The sequence below is a fragment of the Lonchura striata genome, chromosome 4, assembly GCF_050655825.1.
Source record: "Lonchura striata isolate lonStrDom1 chromosome 4, ASM5065582v1, whole genome shotgun sequence".
Lineage (NCBI taxonomy): Eukaryota > Metazoa > Chordata > Aves > Passeriformes > Estrildidae > Lonchura > Lonchura striata.
In genome coordinates this window covers 13,198,225-13,222,837 of record NC_140706.1, presented here as the reverse complement: position 1 = coordinate 13,222,837, position 24,613 = coordinate 13,198,225, and the positions used below count along the sequence as shown (strand labels likewise).

At 36.0% G+C, this 24,613-nt stretch overlaps 1 protein-coding gene across 4 annotated transcripts in view; it reads right to left on the bottom strand.

The window, feature by feature from the left end:
- STX18 (syntaxin 18) overlaps nucleotides 1-24,613 on the bottom strand; it is an 80,838-nt gene that overhangs the window by 39,035 nt on the left and 17,190 nt on the right. For 2 of the 4 annotated variants that reach the window (XM_021554337.4, XM_085577689.1), the window contains exons 2-3: nucleotides 8,456-8,523; nucleotides 2,555-2,698 (exon numbers count right to left, since the gene is read on the bottom strand). In XM_021554337.4, the coding sequence (XP_021410012.1) occupies nucleotides 2,555-2,592 (38 nt within the window). In that variant the 5' untranslated portion in view covers nucleotides 2,593-2,698; nucleotides 8,456-8,523. The remainder of the gene's footprint in view (nucleotides 1-2,554; nucleotides 2,699-8,455; nucleotides 8,524-24,613) is intronic. The other 2 variants (XM_085577688.1, XM_021554334.4) reach the window with 1 other exon arrangement.

The window sequence follows — 24,613 nt, the reverse complement described above, 5'->3', positions numbered from 1 at the left end:
ACAAGTAAAAAGAGAAGATCTTCAATATTTAGCCTGATATCCTTAGAGATCTCTTACATATTTCACTGCAATAATGGCAAAGCTCCCCCGTGCCTACTGCAATCCCAGCACAGGAAAGCCCACAACCAGCTCACACAACCCTGTCTCATCAGCTCATCCCATACAAACCCAGCAGCTCCCTCCTGCATCATCAGTGTACTGCAAGCACAGGCCCAGATCTCCTCCACAAAGCTTTAACTATATTCTGAAGTCTTCAAGTATTATACCAAAATCTCCTCCTACCCATCCCACATTTTACATAAAAAATCAGCGTATTGTTCATCTGACTTGAAAATTAGTTTCTGCTTATTGGGCAAGCACAGATTAGCTATCAAACAGTAAGACAAACTAATTAGAAGTAATATTCTATATTTTATGTGTTTGTTTCTAAAACTGCCATGCATTTGACATCTAACTATCAGGGCTTTTTTCCCCCTCTGTTTAAAACTACTCTAAATGTTATAAAATTATTCTTTATTCCTTAGTAGTGTTTCCATTTATAATTCTAAGCATGTGTAAAGCCAGGAAATCCATTCCTACATCCATCTCCATACAGGCCAGGACAGAAATGGACCATTAAGACCATCTGGTATGGAATAATTCATAATATCATTCAGTGAGCTCAGTCTAGAGAGTTACTTGAGCATTTTAGGGCACACAGATTTAGGTGGGAAATAAGGATGGAGTAACAGCTGTATGACAGCTCCTTGATGAAAAAACTCCACTCTTCTATTTCAAATTACAATAATAAATTCTGGCTGGTCTGCTATTGAACAGGATATAAAGTTCCTGTGTTTATATGTCTAGCTTCTTGGAACCCTCCCAGCTTTGTAGTATTTGCAGAGCTCTACCCTTTCCATGCACTTTTTAACATAAGAGGGTAAAATAAAGATTACAAAACACAAACCAGAATTTTCTTTTAAATCAGAAGTAAATATGAAAAAACTTGCCTCAGGCACACTTAATTTTTTACTAACAGTTTAACTAGTGGTAGGGTAGTGATACACTGAGGATAATTGTGACAGCTTTTTAACTTTGGGAAGTTGTTAAGTTACTTTTCCAAGCTGCTGATAGGAAAACAGGGTAGATTAAATTCTTAAATAGTAGTTTCACAGCTTCAAAGCTAATAAAATGCAGCTTAATCCAGTAAACAAGAAACAGAATACTTTTCCTTTTGTAAATGCTTACAGCTTACATAGCGTCTGGTACCAGTGCTTTTGAACATGATCTGATCAAGCTACTCAGAGAGAAGGATACCTGAAACACAACCTCCTTGGGAAGGCAAGAATGGAGTCATACAATCACATCCCATTATGTCAGAACACATATGGCATCCACTAGCACTAACAGGACACTGAAGTCCCCACTGCATTCCCCAGTAAATCTGCACACGGAGATTATACTGAAAATCCATTTAATCACCATCCTCTACCGGAAGAGGAACCATTCATTAAAATAAAACGGGCCAAAGAAAACCAAAACCACATAAAAACATCAAACAAAAAACAACTGAACAGAAAAAAATCCAGCTGTTTCTTGTAGGTAAGAGATTCAAATGCATGCTCAGAAGTGCACTGGCAGTATCACAGCAGTGGACTGTTCCATCACTAAATCAAGAAGAGCCAAGCGAATAAGGTTTTATAGAAGCAAGCAAGATAGGCACAGAAAATGAACAGAGAAAGGAGGAAAAGAAGTTCCTCTGGATTTTCTTCCTTGCCAATCTGAGAAAACTTCATAAGAAACTTCGGCTAGAAGGCAACTCAGTTAATTTGTGATTTTTAAAAGTGGGTGAAGTGTACAATGAAGACAGTGACCATCAAGTAGGCAGATTTCTTCAGTCTAGAAAAATGAGTAGGTCAAATTGCAGAGAAAATGCAAACTTAAAAAGGAAAAGAATTCAGATGAAATATAGTTCTCATACAGAAATTACATTATAATTTGCAATTCTGTCCTTCATAAAAGGAAGAGTAGGCAATACAGTGAGAGATCAGCTGAGCTTTGTTGAGCTCAAATAGAAAGATCAGAACACAAAGTGCAAATTAGTTCTGATTTCTATTGACAAGCCTAAGGGAACACAGCATGCAGGGACACACTCAAGTGCATCAAGTGCAGGGTGAGGCACAATTGGGAAGGGATGTCAGTGATAACAAGAGACTGCTCTGCAAACATTACTCTAAGAAACACTTAAGAATGTGGTCTCGGCTTGTTACTCAACAGAGAAATAAAATTATACACAGGGTATGAATTAATTCTAGATGTTTATTGCTTTATTTTTTTTTTGCACTAACTTTCATCGTGAATGTCATTTGAAAGCTGCAGTTACTATTCATTGTAGCTTACCGCTTCTAAATCATCTGGGCCAAATTTAATATCTCTTGTCATTTTAAAAAGATCAGATCTTTGCTGATATGATAATTAGCAATTGCAAGTGTCAGATAATGTATTAGTGAAAAGGCTGCTGAGTGAACTGTATGAGAGAGAGAGCTATATGAACCAGGTCATAGCACAAGTGTACCTGAAGGTGCAGTGGCTCCTGGTGAAGTGCATATCCATCCTATCTTTGTGACAAAGCTGTGCTCTTGAAGGGAACTAACCAACTTCCAAAAAAGCCCAGGGCGTATGCACATTCATACAGTGTGCAGAGACAGGAGACCCAGCCCTGGAATAAAATGGGAAATGCATCAAATGACAAGATGTATCCTCACCGGCAAGAACTAGGAGAGAATAAGCAAATGACAGATCGGTAAAAAGACGAAGGTCAGCAACTATCTTTGAAAATAGGGTTAAAGGGACAAAAAAAGCGCAGAAGACTAGCAGACCACTCAATCTAGAAAAGTATAGGAATAAATAAGTAATATTTAAGCATTTAGGAAAAAGCAAAAAGATTACCAGTATCCAGGATGTATCAGTAGTGCGTCATAAGCAGTAAAATTTACTGCTGGGATGCAGTAACAGGTATTATGGATGGATGAAAAGCAATCACTGCTATATTTTGGTGTGGCTTTTGTAATCATCTCACATAACATTCTCACAAGTGAACAAATTAATTAGAAGAATAGATGAGTTAGAAGAAATAAGCATCATATGAATGTGAAACTGCAAAGTTGAACCTGGGGGTAGTTATACACCAAAACAGAAGGAAACACTGAGCTGTGTTTCACAGGATTTTGTCCTGAATCTGATGCGATTTAATACTTTCATTAATAACTCAGAGAATGGAATATATACTTACTAAACTTTCAGAGGCATAAAGTTAAGCAAATTAAAACTGTATCAAGAGAACAAGACTTCAATTCCAAACAATATTGCCTGGAGAAATTATACGAAGAATTTGAATAAGGAATAGTCAGAAGCCCTTTGCTGCAGCAAGAGCAATTATCTGAACCCACAGAGATGGGGAACAACTGATTAGGGAACAGTTCTTCAGAAAGTCATCTGGGATCATATTGGATCATAAACCAAACACAACAACATACTGTTGCATAAAAAGTCATCATTACAATGGGACACATTATTCTAGTAACATGGATATGGAAACAGGAAAAAGCAGAATGAGAATATGAAATCTTCACTGAAATAAATATTTAAAAGCAAGCAAAACACTAGTATTTTCTTTTTGGATATTTCAGCCATGATCCTTTCAGCCTAACATTTTTGTGATTCTATTTTGCTGGCAAAGCACAAGGAAGCAAAGCCTGTGTTATGTTAGCTTTGGGAATTAGTAATTCTGCTGGTACATAAAATATCTTCTGCTTACTAATCCAACAAAGGTAACAAATCAAGAATCAAAATTTGATTTTCCTCCAACAGTGTATTACAAAAGAGAGAGAATCAATAAGCAGAAACAAATCAGTTGTAAAATAGTAGAGATTTGCCCAACTTACCACCTGCAGATATTGTCTAGCAAATCCATACAGAAATGCTAGCCATGTGTTAAGCACCCATAAGAGTCTTAGCTGCGAATACAGCAGTCATATTCTTCCCTTTGGGCATCTAGTATATTTTAAATTGTTTGATTTCTTAACTAAGTTTTACGCATTTTCATTTACTGCCTTTTGCCATCCAAATGCTGTCTGACATAAATCCAAGCTAAAAGGACTTCAATTCAAATGACAAAACATTCCATGTTTTTTACATAGGTCTTTTAATTCCGTGTGGAAGCCTCAGCTAATAGAATTAGCAATACAGGGATACCTGAATTAGAATTTTCAGTTTTGTAAAATATTGCTGGGATATTCCAGAATGCTACTGTGAAAAATTACTATTTCTGAAATGTGATATATGAATTCAGTGTAATTAAAAAAGAAAAAAAATTTGAAAATAATTCCCTGGAGAACAGAAAAATATATTCTTCCAGGAAACAAGTCTTTATAGATCACCTACATGTTTTATTACCTCAATACAACAAAGCAAGCCTTACTTCTTGTAAAAACATGACTAAGTGAAGAAGAGAATGCAGCATGGCATTGTACAGGAGTCAGTAAAACACTATTTTTAGAGTCCTTTGATGACTACTTCTTTTATTGTTAAATACAAGGAAATGCTCTCCACACAATGCTGTGTAAGCATTCAATAGTTTTCTATTAAGTGGCAAATGATGTAACTGATTTATTGCCTTGAGACAGAAAAATGCTTAAGACAGATAAATGCTAGGGCAGGAGGTGTAGTTACTGGGCACTAACATTATTTTTAAGACAGAAAGATAATTTGTTAATAATTTTTCCAGGCGCATTATTTGCAATTAACAACAAATGTTCAAACACTTAGCTGCACAGAAGGACTACAGAAGCATGTAATGAAGATACATCAAAAGCCACCCATGCAGCCTTTCTGGTAGAAAAAGTGACATTTCTATTCAGAAGTCATCTACGCTACACTGATCAACTACATAAGTATCTCTGCAGTTGCAAAACACAATTAATTAGATGTCTAATAATCCCAGATGGGAAGCTCTTCTCTCAAGTATTTTTCTTTTAAGTATGAGATGTTCTGTGAAAAAAATCTATAATTCTCTCAATTCCTTTCCAGTGTCTAATTAAAACAGTAGGAATAATGACTGGCCTTTCAACTGCCCAAACCTTGAAAGATCCCACAGAGAAACTGTGATGGCTGTGAAGGAATCCAAAGAGGATTATTTCAAATTTCCAGGTGTTAGGGCACTACAGCTAGTTTCTTGAAGAATATTTAACACCAACATATTAATTGTCTTGATGGCTCAGTGATTAAAAACATGAAGGAGCTCGTGATGAAAAGCAAAGGCACAAGCTGTTCACAGGTGAGACATCAGACAAGTTACCAAAGACTCAGGATCTCTCCTAGTACAGTGTAAAAAGCAGTATAGGAAAGCATTATAGCAAATGGACTGAGAGGAACAATACAGAATGTATAGCAGTCAATATACTAAAAATGGAACCTCATCTGAAAGGAGTTTTTGCTCAGTAAGGAAAAATGAAAAAAAATCCCACATCTCATTAACAACTTCAGGACTCAAGAGTCCCTGTCTTCTCTTTTCCAGGAAGAGTGATCAACTTGTGTGCACTAATTTTGCTAAGGACAGAATGAATTTTCTTCCCAGCAGCAAGTACAGAGTTTGTGTTTTGGATTTGTGATGGAAACAGTGCTGATAACTCAGGGATGTTTTTGTTATTGCTGGGCTGCATTTACACAGAGCCACAGCCTTTCCTAATCTGCATCCCACCCCACCAGTGAGGAGGCTGTGGGTGCACAAGGAACTGGGAGTGGCCACATCTAGGACAGCTGACCCCAAATGACCACAGGGATATTCCAGATCATATGGCTTCATGCTCAGCTGAAGATGGGGAAAGAAAAGAGGAAGGGGTTGGGGAACGTTTGGAGTGATGGCATTTGTCTTCCCAAGTCACTGTGACATGTGATGGAGCCCTGCTTTCCTGGGGAGGGCTGAACACCTGCCTGCCCATAGTGAATAAATTCCTTGCTTTGCTTGGGTATGTGGCTTTTTCTTTCCCTATGAAACTCACTTAACCCATGAGTTTTCTCACTCTTACTCTTCTGATTCTCTCCCCCATCCCACTAGGGGGGCAGTGAGTGAGTGGCTTTGTAGGGCTGAGCCACCAGCTGGGGTTAAAACAATGATAAAAAATTCCTTATCACAGAAGGCAAAAACCCTACATGGAAGAGAGAAGAAATAAATCCTAATAAACAGGAGAATATAGAGGTGCAGTGGCCTGTAAACCAGCAAATTTAGATCACTACATCAGGAATTTAATGTGTTTTACCACTTAGATATTTTGTAGGTGATAGCCAAATCAAGAAAAAAGAAGGTAAATAAGCAATTACTAAGTCACTTTAGGTATTTAAGTAGTAGTTATTTCATAAAATAGGTCAGGGCCTTGGTTTCAAATAACCACTCTTCCTACTGACTTTCTCATTGCTAAAAATTTTCCTCTAAAAATGAATTAAAGACATACCCTCTGTAGCAGGATATTTCATGTATGCCAAAAATAAAAACTCCATTATTGAAGAATTCATAGTCTTCAAAGGTAAGGTCAAAGAAACAATCAAGAACCTGGTTGTAACACATAATGAAGTTTTAAAAGGCACACAATAATACAACTTAGTAACTCAAAAGCTCAATTTCACCTACACATTGTGCTATAGTTGGGAAAACAAATAGCAGAACTGACAAAATACAGAGTAATAATTTTTTCATGAAATTGGACATTTCCTACATAAATTTCAGCACAGCCTTTCAGTATTAAATTGTTCAAAAACTGCCCCCACTACTTAAGTATTGAAGAGTTGTTAACTGCTGCCTTGAATGACTGAGGCATTTGCTAAGACTGCAAGACTGACAGCACGGATGCTATGATGCTCTTTGAATCCATGAAGTAGAGCAGCACAAGTAATCTAATATGGAATTTAACATTTTAATGTCAAATTAAACATCAGCAATTTAAGTCTGGCCATGAAGAACAAAATCAACTGCAATCACAGATGAGATCTGCAGGATTATTTCATGGTTTAATAAAGTAAATGACATTTCTTTCCTCTCCTGAATGAACACTTGGGTGGGTGGAGAGGAAGGTGGAAAGTATTGAGAATTACCATGATAACTTGCTGCAACTTTTTTACAAAAAGAACATAAAAAACTTCTGGAAATCAAAATAATCTGGGCACATTTTTACTCTAACCACTTCCATTTCATGCACACCACTGTTAATAAAATACAAATACTACCTAAAATTTAACTGCTACTGACTGCTCTTACTGGTATTATTTGCAGTTTCTCAACCTCTGTATGCACATGAAGTTTTCACACAGTACATGCAGTTTTGTCAGTATTAAATTGCTGGCTCCACCTAGTGTTGTTCATGTCCTATTCCTACAGGCATTGAAAAGCAGAGAGCCAGTCATAACACGGAGCTGAGCACTATTTCTACTTGCTCCTTGGAAACAGCATCCCTGATCCACCTCACACACAACTGTGCAAACCCCAAATAGCATTTTCACCAGCAGGGACTGAATATCTCTCATGGCCTCTCACTTATAAAAGAAGCCATCTTCCTTTTTTGTTTTGTTTTCAAGATAAGAAAAACACAGCTTTTAAACTCTTGTGGAAACAAAAAAGGGTGCCAGAAGTCTCCTGATAACCTACTCAGAATACACTTTGATTCCACTGATGAGGTAGTATTTCTGGTACTGTGACAGACCCTTTCAGGATAAGAGCTGTTTCTCAGATAAACTATTCCTCCAACATGGACTGAGCCTCAGGAATAGCAGCTGGCTCATCTATTTTTATTGCCTTTTCCTGGGGAAAGGGTATCTGTCTGGATAGCACTTCTATTTGGTACCTAGGAAGCTTTTAACCCAAAATGATTTTAGGCTGTATTTGATCTACCTTGATTGAAGAAACAGCTCAGCTTTAGTCAGGGTTGTGCCAGAACTGGACTGCAAACAGGGCTGATTCACCCAGTTTTCATGTAACAAAGTTTCACTACAAAGCAGATTTTACATTTCTCAAATGCTACAATGATTTGTACTCAGTTAACCAAAATACAGACTGCACTAACATTTGCATCTTATGATAACTTGACTTAGTATCTGCAGACCTGAAGATACTATGTTTTTCTTACAAACACCAACTTGTAAATTTGTACTTTAATCTTCTAAAAATCCTACTGCTAAAGTTACCAACAAGTAAACAGATACAGCAGTTTTGAATCACCTTCAAATTCTGATCCTCAGGTGCCCTGTTTTCTTGTGACAGCACTACTGCTCCATCTTATAGTGGTTCACAGTAAGCCAATCAATAACAATCTCTGTTTTGGTTTTAGTCATTATGCCTATAGGTTTTAGAGCTTTTCACTTTATAAGCATTAAGATAAATAAATAAATAAATAGTAGATAAACCCATTTAAACACAGTGTACACTTACCTGTAAGCATTAATGTAATCCTTTCTGTGTTGTAGAAGAAAATCTTTCAGCTTTCCAATATGAGAGATCTAAATGAATAAAATCATAATTAAATTTCAGATTATTTTATATTTGAAGTTCAGTATTCCCCACTCCAAACATGAATTCACAAATTTCTTATTATATAATTAAATAGAATAATAAAATTTCCTTTTTTACACTAGAATTTTCACATTTTCCAAGCAGTTAATATACAAAAATAATGCAAAAAAGATCTGTTATATGAATGTCCAGCTTGGAAAAGAGTATTAAAAATACATGTCTTCTTCCCAAAAAAACAAACTAAACAGTAAATATTAAATATTAAAAATATTAAACATGGTAACACAAAACTTTATCTAAATTGTCAATCCAGAATTTAATGACTCCAGAATTTAATGTACACTCTGGAAATTAATTCATTTTGGAAGACCACATAAGAAATTTTTCAACTCTTTACTGATCAGATACACATATTCAAGTCCAGCTATCAAAACTTGTATGGCAAGGTACTGACTCTCCCCTTCTACTTTTATCCTAATACAGCAACCAGTTTGTGCCCAAACTAAAGTAGTACCTCTACTATCTGATAATCATTAGTAAGCTTTGCCAGATCATACATCCCAATCTAATTTCCATTTCTGAATTTCCACCTCACTCTGGATAACTTTTGCTATAAATCACTTTATTTTCTTTTTTTAAGAAATCTTTACATTGATCTTCTGAAAAGCCAAAAAAAAAAATCTGAAACAACTTTTAAAAACTTCAGTCTAATGTAAAAGATTTGGTATGGCATAAGATGCTGCTTATTTTAGAGAATTTTAGAGAACTTCAGAAGTGTAGCTTAATTCACCAGAGAAGTGAGAAGACATGATGGGGAAGGGGAAAAGGGAAGAGGATTCTATACATTAGCAGTATATATTTTCTGAGGCAACTTTTAAAACAATATTCTCAAATATTAATTAATAATTCAGTGTAAACAAAGCATGCAAGGCATTTTTAAAAACAGAAGTTGTTTTTGTTTACAATAAATACAGTTTACTCCTTGTATCTGGGAAAAAGTATCAGAGACTGTTCTAGTCTTAAAATCCCATTTTCATGCAAATGATCTTTGCAATTAAACAAACAAAAAAAACCTCAGAGAAAGAACACAGAACAGTTTGGATAAATGGAAGATTAATTCCCCCATTTTTTTTTTTTCCAAAAGCAGCTCTTTGAAAAAAAGTGCAAAGAAAAAATGCACTTAGTAAGACCACAGTAATTTGTACAACTCAGGATAAGTGTTTCCTTGTGCAAATAAGTTAAGTCTCCATTTCCCTAGTATTATTATTTGCTCTGTTTCAGTTTTACTATAATTCATCATATTGGATAAGAATTTTCCCAGTTTTCATTTCTCAAGTTTTTTGTGTGATTATCACAAGAAATTTCATCCCATTCACAGCAAATGGAATTCTGTCAGTACTTTCAGGAGTTTTCCAAAGTGTGTTAGCACCAGCAAGAAGGCAAATACTGCAATTGCTACAAGACCAATGAGGCACAAAGAGTAAGCACAACCATTCTACAGATGTTCCTTCTCATCACCACTTGAACTTATTATTTGTACAGTAATCTCTTTCTCAGCTCAGACTTGGTATGTCATCAAATTTGGTGATAGATAAATCAAGCTTGACTATGAAAGCAAAACATCTAAAACAGTTGTACAGTGTTCCAGTGGAACAATAATACTTAATAGGCAGAAAGAAAGTACTACAGAGGACAAAACAAATGTAAAATAAGAAACATTCCAAAACATTTACATTAATGCACAAGAAAATACTAAACTAGAATATAGATAAGCAAAATTTTGTAAGCAATAAATCTTAATATTACTGCAATAGTTACAATTTAGGAGTGATTAACAAGCAGAAAGAATCAGAATGACAAGCAAGAGCACTGTCTTACAGTAATTAATTCATCTAGTCACAAAGAGCATTCTATTTAGGCTAAAATTGTCATCATGTGTTTGAATTGCACTGACCCCACTTTGCCTCTCCTTCATTTGTAAAGCTATTTTCATGAATTTAGAATGACACCATTATGCCCATATTCACATCAAGTTCTTAGTTCCCAAGATTTGCATCAGAAGTGAGACTTGTTTTAGGTTCTCTCAAACTCTAATAGCATCTTCTGCAATCCTGCACTGCAGATATTTCTTTCACCTTTTGTTACCATGTACCACTGGCATAGCTTTGAATTAAATTTGTCATAATCATACTAACAAAATAAACTTTTTTTATTAAAAAGAAATATTAAAGGGAGGGAATGCTAATTTTATTTTACAAAATTGATTGGTTTTCTGTATGATGCTCAAACTTTTGCAGACACAAAACATCCCTCATTATACAAACATAAGTCTTGAAGATATCTCCAGGGTCATCAACTTGCAATTATTTTGGTGCTATCAGAGGCCCACCATACACTCTTTAAAAAGTTATCAAGCTTCAGCCTAAAGGGAATAAAGCTTCTCCCTATTACAACTGAGTGGCTTTATTAGAATCCCCTTGCTCTTATTACTGTCAAATTATTGCCTAATTTCTAGGTTTACTGATTACCAACTTCTATACATCTCTTCTTGCTTCAGGATGGTCCTTTCCCTTAAAAGTTCCGTTTCCCTGCGCATGTGTTTGACTTTACTGTCAGTAATTAATTCGATCTATCTGTATCTCTAACTTTTGTAGCCCAGACAAATAATCCCAAGCTTTTATTTCCTTCTCACAAAACAGTTCTGAAGCTGCAGAACACACAGCTTTCCTCTGCCATTTCCAATGCAAATGACTAGAAAGCCATTCCCTGGAGTCAGTTACTTTGTAATTATTTCTGCTGCAAACACCTTTTTTTCTACCATTTTTTCTAGATCCCAGTATGTATGTTCCTTTTACCCCACTGGTCTATGGCTCTTTCCTTATTAATTTAGTCTAGAGTCCACTACTAAACCAGTCCGCGTTTATATTCCAAATATATGACAAATCCACACTTTTTGCTAATTTTATTTTTATTAAAACAGCTGAAAAATATTTTCATTTTAGGAGGGTTTTAATACCATTAGCAATTCATTGTGAACTTGGCCAAACCTACCTTTATATCTGTAAAAAAAGTCTTCTCTTCTTGCAACAGTTTTCTTGGCTAGTCTGCCTTTCTCACCCTGATTTTCACTGCCTCTGGGATAAACTTTTTTATCTTCTCTTAATTAATCTCTCAAGTACTAGAATTCTTTTAAATTCTAGAAGAATTTTAAATCCCACTTGCATTTCAGCACACCCATTTTCCACTTCATTTACCCATCCATCATAACTGCAACTTTCAATTTGCTCTACATGCCTGTTTTCAAAACATTTTTACCACCAGTTGACACAGGTGTCAAAAGGATAGATGAGAGCAATTTGAAGAGGCACAAACACATCTGAGTATGGGCCTCTCCTCATGGTTCTCATTCGTTGCATCTGGAAATTGACTTCCTTTTTCTCCCAAAGTCTGGAGCAGAGAAATAAGCCTTTCCTTCAACCCTGAAATAAAGAAATTATTTCCTTCCTTCTCCCCCACCCCCATAGACATAGGAGGGCTCAGAGAAAAGCCCTTCATAGTTGCAGCACTCTTGCACTACATAACAACTAAACTTAAAGGGAAGAACACTGCTGAATTTCCTGGTAACTGACATTTCTAAGGGAATCGGGGAATAAAATACCTTTCCTCACAATACTGTGAGCACCAGTTACATCATTACAGCAACAGCACCTTCTTGAGCTTCTGTGCACTACCAGAATACGGTGGGTTATATTTCTTCTAACAATGAAGGCTACTTAGGAAACTCCAGGCTCTCCCTCTCCTCTTCCCATTCCCACTCACACTCCCTTGAGGGTCAATATCACACCCCAAAACACTGAAATGACTTTTGTTTCAAAATTAATCTTCTTGAAAGAATTAGCTACTTTCATTTCAGCTCCCCAAATACCTGTATCAGCACAAGGCAGGGCAGGAGCTGAATAGCACCAATAGGAATCTTCCTACAAGATGCATCTGCCATGAATGGATAAGGTATATTTAATTACAACCTAAAAAATTCAACATGGTAAGCTCCTAAGCTCAGGTACTGAATCTGGAAACTCCAGGTGTTATTTAAAAACTCCAGACTGTAGTTCTAATCATGAAACCCCAAGTGATTCTCTACAGTGAAGAAGAAGCAGTTTGACACTATGTGGCAAACAAAAGCATCAACATCATGCAACTGAAAAACACTATATATTCACATTAAAGCCTGTAACATGACTTTGTAAAAGTTACTTTAGGTTCCAGTTTGATCCTCACTGTAAACTGTCTCTTTAACACATATATCTATGTTTTGTTGCCAATACAGATTTTTCAAACAACTCTTATTAAAACATAATAGCAATTATTGCATCTAATGCAGGTCCGACACAAAAGGAAGCTGTGAATGGCTGCCATCTGCTACCACAGGTGGCATGCATAGCTCTATTTATACTTGGGGCCTGCACTAGAAATTGTAGATGTTCCTCTGTCCGGAGAATTTTCTAATGATTTCAGAGCAGGCTAAGTTATTTAAAAAGATAAGACACAGGAAAGCATTGCCTCCAAAGCAGCATCTCGATGAGACTTTAGAATGAAGACGCTGACTAGGCTTCCCTCAGTCTCTTAGCAATACATACAGCATTTCTTTCCACTCCCAACAAAGAATTGATCACTCATGAAACAGTAGGGTCCAATTTGCATGCGTTTAACCCACTGCAAGAAGCAGGAGCATTGTTTACGATTAAAATGATTGGAGTAGGTTCCCGTGACATATTGTACAGAGAATTCAACCATGCTGAATAGTCATTTTCATTGAACAAATATAGCGTTTTATCAAATTTACTCTTCCATCAGGACAATGTGCAACTATTTCCTACCATATAAAATTGACTGTTACACTTCGCGCTGTATTGCCACTCTGAATTTTTTAAAATGTGTACTTCATTAAAAGAAACTTTAAAAATTACTTAAAACCATAACCTAATAGAAAGGCTTTTGTAGAAGTTGTGAGAGACATGGTATTTACTGTTGATTCAGCAGCACTAACAAGTACGGCTGACTATAGTGCCATACTACCCGTGAAAACAGGGGCAAAAAATACCCTAAACAAAATTTTACATTTAATTTTCCAATATGTTTGAACAATATTATCTCTAATCTCACCTAAATAGATTCCATCTATAGATTCATTAAGAGGTGACTATATTCTACAAGCCCCTCGGTAAGAAGCATAAAATTTAAGATTGTTATAACATTAATATACAAACACCTATCATATTTTCAATTCCAAACATACAGTCAAGCTGAACAAACCCACTGCCTATTTCAAGAGAAATTCTGAACTTCAGTAAGACACGAACTTATGCATGTTTCTGACCAAAAAAAAAAAAAGTACAGTTTCAGTACTAGCAGTACAAGGAGGAGATACAGTAATTAGTCTAAGACCATAAACTTGTTTTTCCAATGTCTAAGCATACAAACAAAAAATTACAAAAAAAAAAAAAAAAAGGAAAAGAAAAAGAAAAAAAGAAAATTTTCCATGGTTAGTGCATGTAATGAAAAAAAAAAAAAGGAAAAGAAAAAAAGAAAATTTTCCATGGTTAGTGCATGTAATGAAGGTAAGTGTTTTCAGAAGTCTGGAGCAAAACCCTAAACAGAACAAATACTATAAATGGAAGCAAAATTTATATTAAATAAATTTTTAAATAAGGGCTTCAGCTCTTACCTAAACTATTACAGTTGAAAACTATTTAGAAACATTTTGATGCAGAAATTACCCCTATAGAGAATTTTTCAGTACAAACTACCTTTGGTTAGATAGATTAACTTTTTAAAAATACAACACAGGACAGGCCAGGTTCCACACTGGTTATGTTTTATCTAGGTTGTATTTTAAGCACTGTCAGCCCACTGAATCAACACAAGCTCTTGCTGGATGACTGACAAGATTTTTGTTTTTAAAGTACAGTTACTTGGGTTCTATATTTCAGAACTGGACCCTTCGAAAGAGGAAATGATACAATTCGCTGGAACGGTGAAATGTAACAGAGATAAATAACGAAACGACCGCACAGCTCGGATCGGGAGCTGATCCGGGAAGGAAGCGGGGGCGAGCTCCGGGCGCGCCGGGAGGTGGCGCTGCGCCCCAGGGGCGCCGCAGGGACTCGCCGCCGCCGCGTCAGCCGGGCGCGCTGCAGCTGATTTGTCTCTTGAGGGGATACATTTGGTTTGGGTTTCCCCAGCAAACGTGAAAGTTTCTAAAATAGGTCACGCAGATCAATTGCTCTCGTAATCGGAGACCCAAAAGAGCAAATAATATCTAAACAGTGGCGTGGGGGTGGCCCGGAGCTGGAAGCGGGGAGACAGCCAGCCTGGCTACCTCTAATCTCAGGAAAATTGTGACTTTGTTCAGTTTCTGCTTTACATCAGCATCTATGGTACAGCAACAGCAGCGGGCAGAGGAACCATTTTATTGCATTTTATTAGTAGTCTTGCATTTGAAGCAAAGGAATTAACCAAGAATGCGGGGGGGGGGGGGTCATGTTAACAAAATGTGTAGTATATGGGAAAAGAACATTCAAAACTAAATAAACTGAATTAAAAGCCATGAAAAGGAAGAGTGAAGCTACTTGAAACTTCAAGGTAAAGATGGTACAAAATTTTTAAAATATTTATTTAAATTTTTAATATTATTAGTATTTTTCTAGTTTAAACCAACACTGTTTTATATAAAAAGAAAGCAAAATTTTAAGGAATCATTGCAGAAAATTTCATTAGTCGTTATGGAATATTGGAAGTTAAAACCTGTCTGCAGAATACCACAGGTAGTATTTGGTGCACATTAACAAAGTGATTAAGAAACTTTTAAACTGCAGTAAGAAGCAAAGCCGATTTCCTGACACCTGGTCTGGAGTAGAAAACATTTCATTTTGCTTAATATCAAACTGTCAAAAAGGGAAAAGCAAAAATGCACTATCTTGTACATTAAAACAAACAAAAAAAAACCCAGTTGGCTCTAAACCATTTTTTAAACTTTTGGTGGTTTTAATTTCTTGTCTTACTTAACATATTTTTGTATATACTGCCTGTGGTTCAAAAATTGTCTCATTCATTTATGCTACTGTCAGTTTACATTTAAATAGTTTGCCTCTAAACTGCACTTTAGATCTGCATTTTGTTATTTTTATTTTTTATTCATTGTTAATTACATGCAATGGAAAATTTGGTAGTCAATAACTATCAGCCTAAAAGTCTCACATTTCATCTTATTATGCTTTCCATAAAAATAATCCAGAGTTAGTGTACAATTGAGTCAAATATATGAAGAAAAAAAATATTTTTGCAATTTTGTGACACAACTGCTAACATCTGTCGTTCAAGATTCTTCTAATAAGAGTCAAACAAAATTAAGATCCAAGAGCTCAAAAACTCCAATTCCCCACTGACCACAATAAAGACTGAAAGTACCCAGTATTATCACTGCATGAATGTTTCACTGGAGTGTTATTTGGGGATAAGGCTGATAAATGTTTTAAAAATGTGTATGGTATTGACAGCAAACTCCACCTGTACAGAAAATTACTTTGACATCACTGATTTTTTTTTTTTTTTTTTTTTTACAAAATTATCCTCAAGTATATTGTATAACCTTAAAACTGTTTTTAATGGTTTGCACTTCAGGCATTTATAAACAGAAGGGGAGAAAAGGTCCTATTTTTTTACAGTAATTACTTATGAATACTGAATTTCAACTCTGAACCAGAAAAATGCAACACACATAGACTATAAGATAGAGGTCTGCATTAGTTTTGTCACTGTTTCCTTAGCTGTTGTGGGAACATGCTGGTTGGACAGCATCATATATAGAAGCAGATCCAGATATTCTGAAAATGGTCTGTACACAGCCAATAAGAACATGAGATTACCTGAAAAAATTAACAGTAGGCTTCCTACTTTTACATTTACAGTCATGCTAAATGGTTATAGTAACTAGTTTTCATTTATTGTCAGCAGTAACAAATACTTTCAATTTAAAAAAAGTAAAAGTACATCTGATTTTGATAAAACTATTTCCCTTCTTCTTCTTTATTGTCAAACTCTAATCTTAACTTTTTTTAACATTTGTATTTTTACACAATCATCCAAAACCTCACTGACTAAAATACATACCCGACAACAATTGTGGGGAATGTTTTGGTTGAGAGATACAAGGAAATTGGTCAAAATATGTATTTGCAATAATTGGCTTTTACCACTGCTGCTGAAAATGTTCCATTTATAACCTTTCAGTAACTGCATTCAACGTTGAGTCTTTCTGGAAGAGATATCCTCCTTGTCCCTTGTTCTCACAGTCTGAGCTCATTGCAGTACTACATTTTCTTGACTGAAAGATGTTCTACGAGATAAAGATATCTCCCATCTCATACTCAGTAATAGATGGTTACTCTTTCTGACCGTTATTACGAAATCTTTTAATTTTCCGAAAGGTTTTTGCAGTACAATTCAGAGAGTTCCATGTGCACGTGCTTCACTTTGGGACCAACCTGAATCTTCTTCACTGTAAGCCACTGCAGGGCACCGCAGGAGCTGAACCCGGGGCAGAGGATGAGCCGGGGCAAGGATGTCCCGGGAAGGGGCCGGGACAAGGGGCCGGGACAGGGACAGAGGCCGGGTCGAGCCCGGGACAGGGGCAGGGGCCGGGACCGGGGCCGAGCCGCCGCGCTCCCTGAATCCGCGGCCAGATCCTCGCCTCGCTCAGGCTCCGCAGCCCCTCCCCACTCCGAGCTCTGCATTTTCGGTGTACTTACATTCACACACCCATTGACACGGAGCACGAACCGACACAACACCTATTCGGCCTCAAAATCCTACAATCTTGTCAAATACTGTTTAGATGGGCGAGTATTTTTCTGGATTTTCATAATGTTCTTACTGCTAAAATACTACTACTTTGTTTCAATGCCTTAATTTGTATTATACAGACTGAACATTACTTCACTGGTTGCTCTAGCATTTATACAAAGTAAGTTTCTCCCCCAGTAAAACACCAAGAAAAACACCCAGTCAGAAATGAGATGATTATGAATCCTTATGTAAAGACCATATATAGATCAGGCACAAAAACAGTAAATAAATATACTGGAAATAAGCCAATTCTGTACACATTAAGATTTTAATCCAAGTGGTTTATGGTATCAGCATAAAAAAAAAATACAAAGGGCTCTTTCTGCCCCATTTCTCCTGTAACAGGAAAGCCCAAGAGCCGGATCCTCTGCCCTAAATGGCAGGAACTTCCTGGGCCCTGGTAGCCATAAGTCTTTCCATGGTTGATGCAGAGTGAGTGACTCACTGAGAGAGCCATTCACATCCTCAGGAAACCCAGACAGAGCTTCTCCATAAGGCACACACATCTCCTCTGCCCCCCTTCAAATGCTCTGCTTCACCGCCTATTCTGAGCAAGCCACTACTCCTTTGTTAGAGCACCTAGGAAATAGAACCATACAAAAAATACCTCCTCCATCCCTGGGGAAAATAACTCTTCTCCACTAGTCCTAGTATCAGCAAACTGAGGTGAGGAAAAATTATAGCCTTAAATAATTTTCAAAAAGGATAATCCTTTTAATAACTCTTGGACCAGAGAGGAATACTAACAGTCAATCTGAAATCAAGTATTATCAAATTCACTTCATCCTGTCCCTTTCTGTGTGTCTTATAAATTGTTATCGAGGCAAACCATGACAGATTCTCAACTCTACAGCAAGGGCTATAAGTTTATCAGAGCTCAAGCGGGATTAAAAGCATCACAGAACACAGACACCTTATCTTGCTCCCACTCAAGAATCTTCTGACATGACCAAAGTCCAAGAGAAGAACATCTTCGTTTAGAGCACATTGCCCTTCCATATTTCCATTAACTACCAAATGACCAATACACTCTCAATATAACACATGAAAACACATGAAATGTCCAAAAAAAGTATCTCTGAGCCCTAAGATTTGCTCATCACAAAATGCTTTTCATGGTGGTTTTCATCTGCCTAGGGGTATTTGCCAGCTATTTTGGCTATGAAAAAGATGCTTCCACCATGGAAACAATAATTTCTATCTGAAAAAAAATAGTCGCATAAAAAGTTCTCTCTAGAAAGCACTTGCAGAGTTTTAGGAGAAAATTTTAGCTGTAATTAAAAGGGAAATCAATGCTATTCTCTCACATCTGAGTAATACTGACAATTCAAATGTGTATTTTCAATCACTGAAAGCAGAAATCCCTGACAAGATTTCAAGTTGTGAAGTAAAGCACTTTTCCTGCCTCACTTTTTCTCAGCCATGAATCTCAGTAAGATGTTTTAAATGTCCACTTCCTGTAATTTTGGTAATTGTAGAGTATAATTATTTTTACATTTTTATGATGCCTTTGGGGTATCATTACAAATATTTTTAAGCATTTAAACTTAGAAAAATAAAATTAAGTAATAGCTTCTCTTGAGGAGAGACTGTCAGTCCTGTTTTGAATAAACAATCCCTTTTAAAGGCAATCTAGAGATTTATATCCGCTGTAACCATAGAAATTAATCTAGAGTTTAAACAAAATAGAGTAAAACATAATTTATTTAATGAAAATCAGAACAGTGCTATTGCAAATGAAAGTTGGGTTTCTGTTTTTTTAATTCAACAGACAGCTTTGTATGTAATTGTAAGATTTTACTTGATGGGCTACTTCTTACAACTTAATCATACTCATTTAAGCAATTTGAACAAAACATTCAGATATCTGAGTTTTAATTTTACTTGATATAAATGCCAATCACTAAAACAAGAAGAAGCTAAGGATTTTCAGATTTAAAAAGCTAAAATAAATACATAAAACATCTTTAATGATGAGAGTAATCATGAGAAACTGCTTTGACATTGCAAGGCCAACAGGAACATAGTATAAAAATTTTGTGAGTTTATTATATAATAAAGTTTGGGAATAGCAGAGTACAATAAAAATGCACAAAATTGAAAGCATTTCATATATCAGCACAGCTAAAAAAAATGTTCAGAAATAATGGTTCTTATAGACTGAGTATTTACAAGTTTGCCCAAAATATTCCAGCATGCTGACCCTCAACAACAATTGTGCCACATAAAGAAATTCGAGGTTAAAGTAATTCGGGATTTACAGCTCAGTTAAGTAAGAGTTAAAAGAGCAAAAGCATTTTTTGTGTTTTAAAAAAACAAGGAAAAGAACTTAAAGTTCACATGAGGAAACACTGATGTACTTTACAATGTAAAATAAAAAAACCCATAGCCCAAAATCTAGAAAAAAAAATCATATCACAATAGACTGAAATAGTTTCCTGTGGGAACATCTGTCATAGCCTTGTAAAGTTGTGAAAAATACTGAAGTAACAGTAGGAGGAAACTTTATAAAAAAAATACAGTTTAACAGATAATTTCTTTAATTCCTGTATGTTTTACAGTATACTATTCTGTGCTACTTGTGGTTATATAACCTGTACAGAAATCACCATGTAAGCCTTCCTCAACCATATCAATAGGAAATAAGCAATATCAGGAAAGTAATTAAAAAACTAATAAAGGTCAGCCTTATTTACAATTAAACTGTGAAGTCAATTATTCTATCTATAATACAATGACAAACACTTTACCAAACAAGAGAAAGAAAAAAAAATTAAGCTGCTTAAAAGCTGAAAGTTTCTAGTAACTGTTTCTAAAGTGTCTAGTAACTGTTCATAAGCCAGAGTACAAACTCTGAAAACCTTAAGAGGTATGAACTTCTGGTCTCCTTCTCTCAACTCAGTCTGTAGGAGAGAATGATCTAAGAGACTCAGCCAAACCAAGGCTCACGTGGGCATAACAAAACTTGGCTTGTAATACAAATGCCAAAAGAGACTCATTGAAGTGAACTTTGCGCGACCATGCAAGACACCTCAAAATACCACAATCTGTTCCTGTCTCTGAGTTAACTGAGTAATTGGCTACCATTCCCTGCAATATATTACTAATTTCTTAAAGCATTTTATCTATCTCTAGAAAGTCTCAAATTTATAGGAACCCACAACTTCACATAGTAGGTGGCTTTTTGATAGTACACATCCACAGAAAAGAAAACACACAATGCATAAACAGGGACAGAAGCAGAAACAAACAAAAACTAAAGCAAAACCAAGACACACAAGAAAAGGAAACAAAAGGGTTGGCTGAAATAAAATGAAATGGCATCTGTACTGAGACATACCCCCACTGTATACTGCTGTGTTAAGGCTGAGGTTACAATCAGCAGTCAACTCCAAAGGGTCTCCAAGAAATGAAGGCTGTAAACTACAGCATTATCCTCATGGCTGCTCAGGAAAGGAACACGGTCTCCATTCCGAAATTACTAAGTGCCCAGCCAGCTGTGAGACAATCTTAGGAAACAAGATGGTGGCAGAAACACTGACACATATTTATTGACAGATTCCTGTTCACAAGGATTTTGCAGTGAGAGCCGCATTGGCTATCCAGCACCTAAGTACACATAAGATCACCAGTGCAATGAAAAAGACTGTGCTTACTCTGTAAACTCTGATGAATCAAATGAGCTTCAGAAGACAAAAATCTATTAAAATATCTACTCTGCAAAACTGAGCTCTTATTTTACTTGAAACATTCTGTTAGAGAGACTAAAACAGGGACAACTTTCCTTTGTCTGACTTCTGATTTCATAGGCAACATCATGGTTTGTCAATAGTTTGGGGCACACACATTTCTGAGATGCTACCAATTTCATAGAGAGCTTCCTTTCACAACCTCCTGCTGATATACATAAGGCCATTGCTGTAGCACGTAGAGCAAGAAGGAACCACCAAATAACTAAACCACAACCATGTCAAGAAGTAAACACACACAAACTGTCCAGGAGTATACAGACTAAGCCATAAAACATTCTAAGGTTGCTTTGTATTAATACTCGGTGTCTATAAAACAGTTTCACTCTATCTCACCAACCCATACACACTGAAAAAATCAGTGTTACCTCTGTCTTTTACTATATACATTGGCCAGGCTGGGTTGCAGTAGCTAAATGCTACTGCATTTTGTGGGCAAATAATAGAACAACTGGATGAAAAATACTTGTATTTCAGCAAACAAGCACATACAGAGTGTCCTCTTGTAAGATGGGAACTGGTTTGTGTTCTTTTCACCCAAGGTTAGGCTAAAATGCTACTGCAATTTGACACGTTTCACAGCTCTTACATGAATTTGTGAACAGTCTCCCATATCAAGGATAGAAGTCATACTACATTTTCCAGTTTCTGTTTGAGTTACCAACACCTGATTTAACAAATGTCATGCCACTGCTCCACAGCTCTGCTCTGCATTACAGATGAGTCATTATTACTGAAACACATTTCATCAGTATTTCAGTAGTCTGCTCATGCACTAGTATGAGCTTAAGAAGAGAGAAAGGTAAACATGAAATACCTCCCTGCTGAGGAGCTATCTCACTATCAACTTTAAGACGAAAATTTATGGTTATGAATCACAATTAGAACAGGAAAACTTAATACTAGCAAGAGAATTTATCATACAGAGACTGGTCAAAATTAAGTGGTAAATGTCAAGCAGATATCTGACTGTATGAATAAATGGAACAGGAGCTGGTAAAGCTCATTGTGGCACAAGTGTGGGAAAATAAAAGAAACATTGAGAAGTGAAGGAAGGGAAGAATTGCAAATAGAAGGGGGAATAGAAGCAGAAGGGTATGGTTTGAAGTAAAGAGTGAAAAAACATGAGAAGTAAGGTACACCCAAGCTAAAGCAGTAAATATAATTAGAGTGCAAAGGAGAGGCAGATATCGGAGACACAAGAGCCTAGCATGTATGGGAAGAGCAGGACCCTTATTTACGGTAATAAACCAAAAGCAAAAATAACCAAACTCCAAACTTAAAGGGGAAAGAAACAAACTCCCAAACCAATTATTAAATCTTCTAGGATGTAAAATATTCTCCTTGAAAGTGTATTCTCCTTGAAATAGCCTAAACAAAACACTTTATGCTATATATATGCTAGCAAGGAGAGGGTTAACCTAACCTCATGTCTTAATAACATGTTCTACTCCTTGGCACATCAGCATTAGAACCAGAGCATTTCAAAACTACAATTTTCCCCACAGAAATGCAAAACAATTTGAAATGCCTGTAGCTCTAATGTCATACCAGTGAAAAAGCATATTGTTGAACACATTGTATAGCAGCAGTGTATCCTTAAAGTCACGATATCTAAACTAGTTTGAAGGAATTTCACGTTTTTTGTCTTGAATGTTCTTCAGTCCCCTACAGAGCAGTTCAAATGTGGTTCCTGCATAAGCAACTCAAGTATCTGCCTGACTACAGCATCAGTAAACATGGACGAGACAAAACTGAGTCAGGACAGAAAAAAAAGAGAAGGAAAATAAATCTACATCTAAGTAGAAAGTTTTACTCACATAACTTCATTTAGTTCTATCTCATTGCACTGTATCAAATTAGCTGTACTGTGACTTCTTACATAGCTTAAGTAACACAACATAATTTTTCTTTTTATTTAAAATTATTTGAGGACTTTCCACTTTAGAAAGTTTTTTAAAAGCATAACTTTAATGACTGCAAGCATCTTTTTATTGCTTAATTAGTAGTCATTATTAATACTAATTAATGTCACAAATGGAGTCAAGAAAATAAAAAAGTCCAAAAAGCAATTGCTGGACAAGACAGGAAAAAAAGACAATGGAAAAATTATTTATAAAGATTAAACTTCACATGGAAGGCACTTTGAGTTCCTTTGTCTTATACAAAAAATCAGACAGCAGCAAGTGGAAAAAGCCTCCCTTCTACTGCAGAAGGTAACACAACTGACTAAGTATTCATGGGCAACCAAATTATCATTCTTGTAGTTAATAGTTTCTTACAACTTAAATAAACAAGTGTCAACTAATTCTGCAATGTGTAGAAAATCAGACCAAAATTCAGAAAATAAATATAGTAACAAAGGATTCAAATGGAGTGTAAATTAAGAATACCAACAATAAGAAATCAATGACACTAAAATTATGAGAGATTTCAACAGAAACGTAATAAAATACAATACACAGAAAGAAAAGAACACATCAAAAATGTAAAAGTTGGAAGGAACAAATGAAGGCAAAAGAAAGTTACTTCTTTCAAATAAGTGAAAGTGGAGAAAACAGGGTGATTCCTGAAGAACCTCAATTTTTTTCCAAAGTTAATACCAAGGATTATAATAAAGTTAATATTCCCTTTAGATTTAAAAACACTCTTACAGGGCAAATTCAATGCATTTTCTTGCAGAGATGCGTGCTCTCCGCCGGGTTTGGAGCGCCTGCTCCGAGGCAGGGGACACGAACAATTACAGGAGCTGACTCAAGTGATCTGGTTTGAAACCAGCCGATACACAACTATCCACTGAAGCACAAAGGACAAATACTTTCACTTTTAAAATTTCTCTTCCCATTAAAACAAAAACACAGGGGTTTTTTTTCATACTGTTTATCTTACACTACAAGTATAGTGTATGCAATGCACACAGCAGAAAATCTATCACGCAGTCTTCAGAATGGAACGGAAAATCAACAGTAGTTTATTGCAACAGTCACAAAACAAAGTCCTTTTTCTAATGAGCAAAGAGATGCAACTGAACCAACCAACCATCATTTGGGAAAAACACTTGATGTGGTCATGAAAAATCTTGAGACTATGAAACAGTCTTTTTTCCTGTAACACAAATTCTGTCTATTGTGCCAGCATAATTCTTAAGTTACTGTTAGTAGCCTTAGAATTCGGGGTCAGTAGTGTCACTACCCCTTAAAATTAAAATTATCCAGATCCGAATAAACACAGTGCTAAATCTAAACTTCTCATTTCAGGTAACCTGCAGGCCACAGGTCATAGCATCCTGGTCATAGCAGATTTTTCCTATGAAGCTGTAACATGGAATTATTAAAAATTCAGAAACTTACATCAACCATCTCTACTTTCCACTGCAGTCTGGTGGTACATTCTATGGCAGCACAAATTTAAATAGAATTTCTAG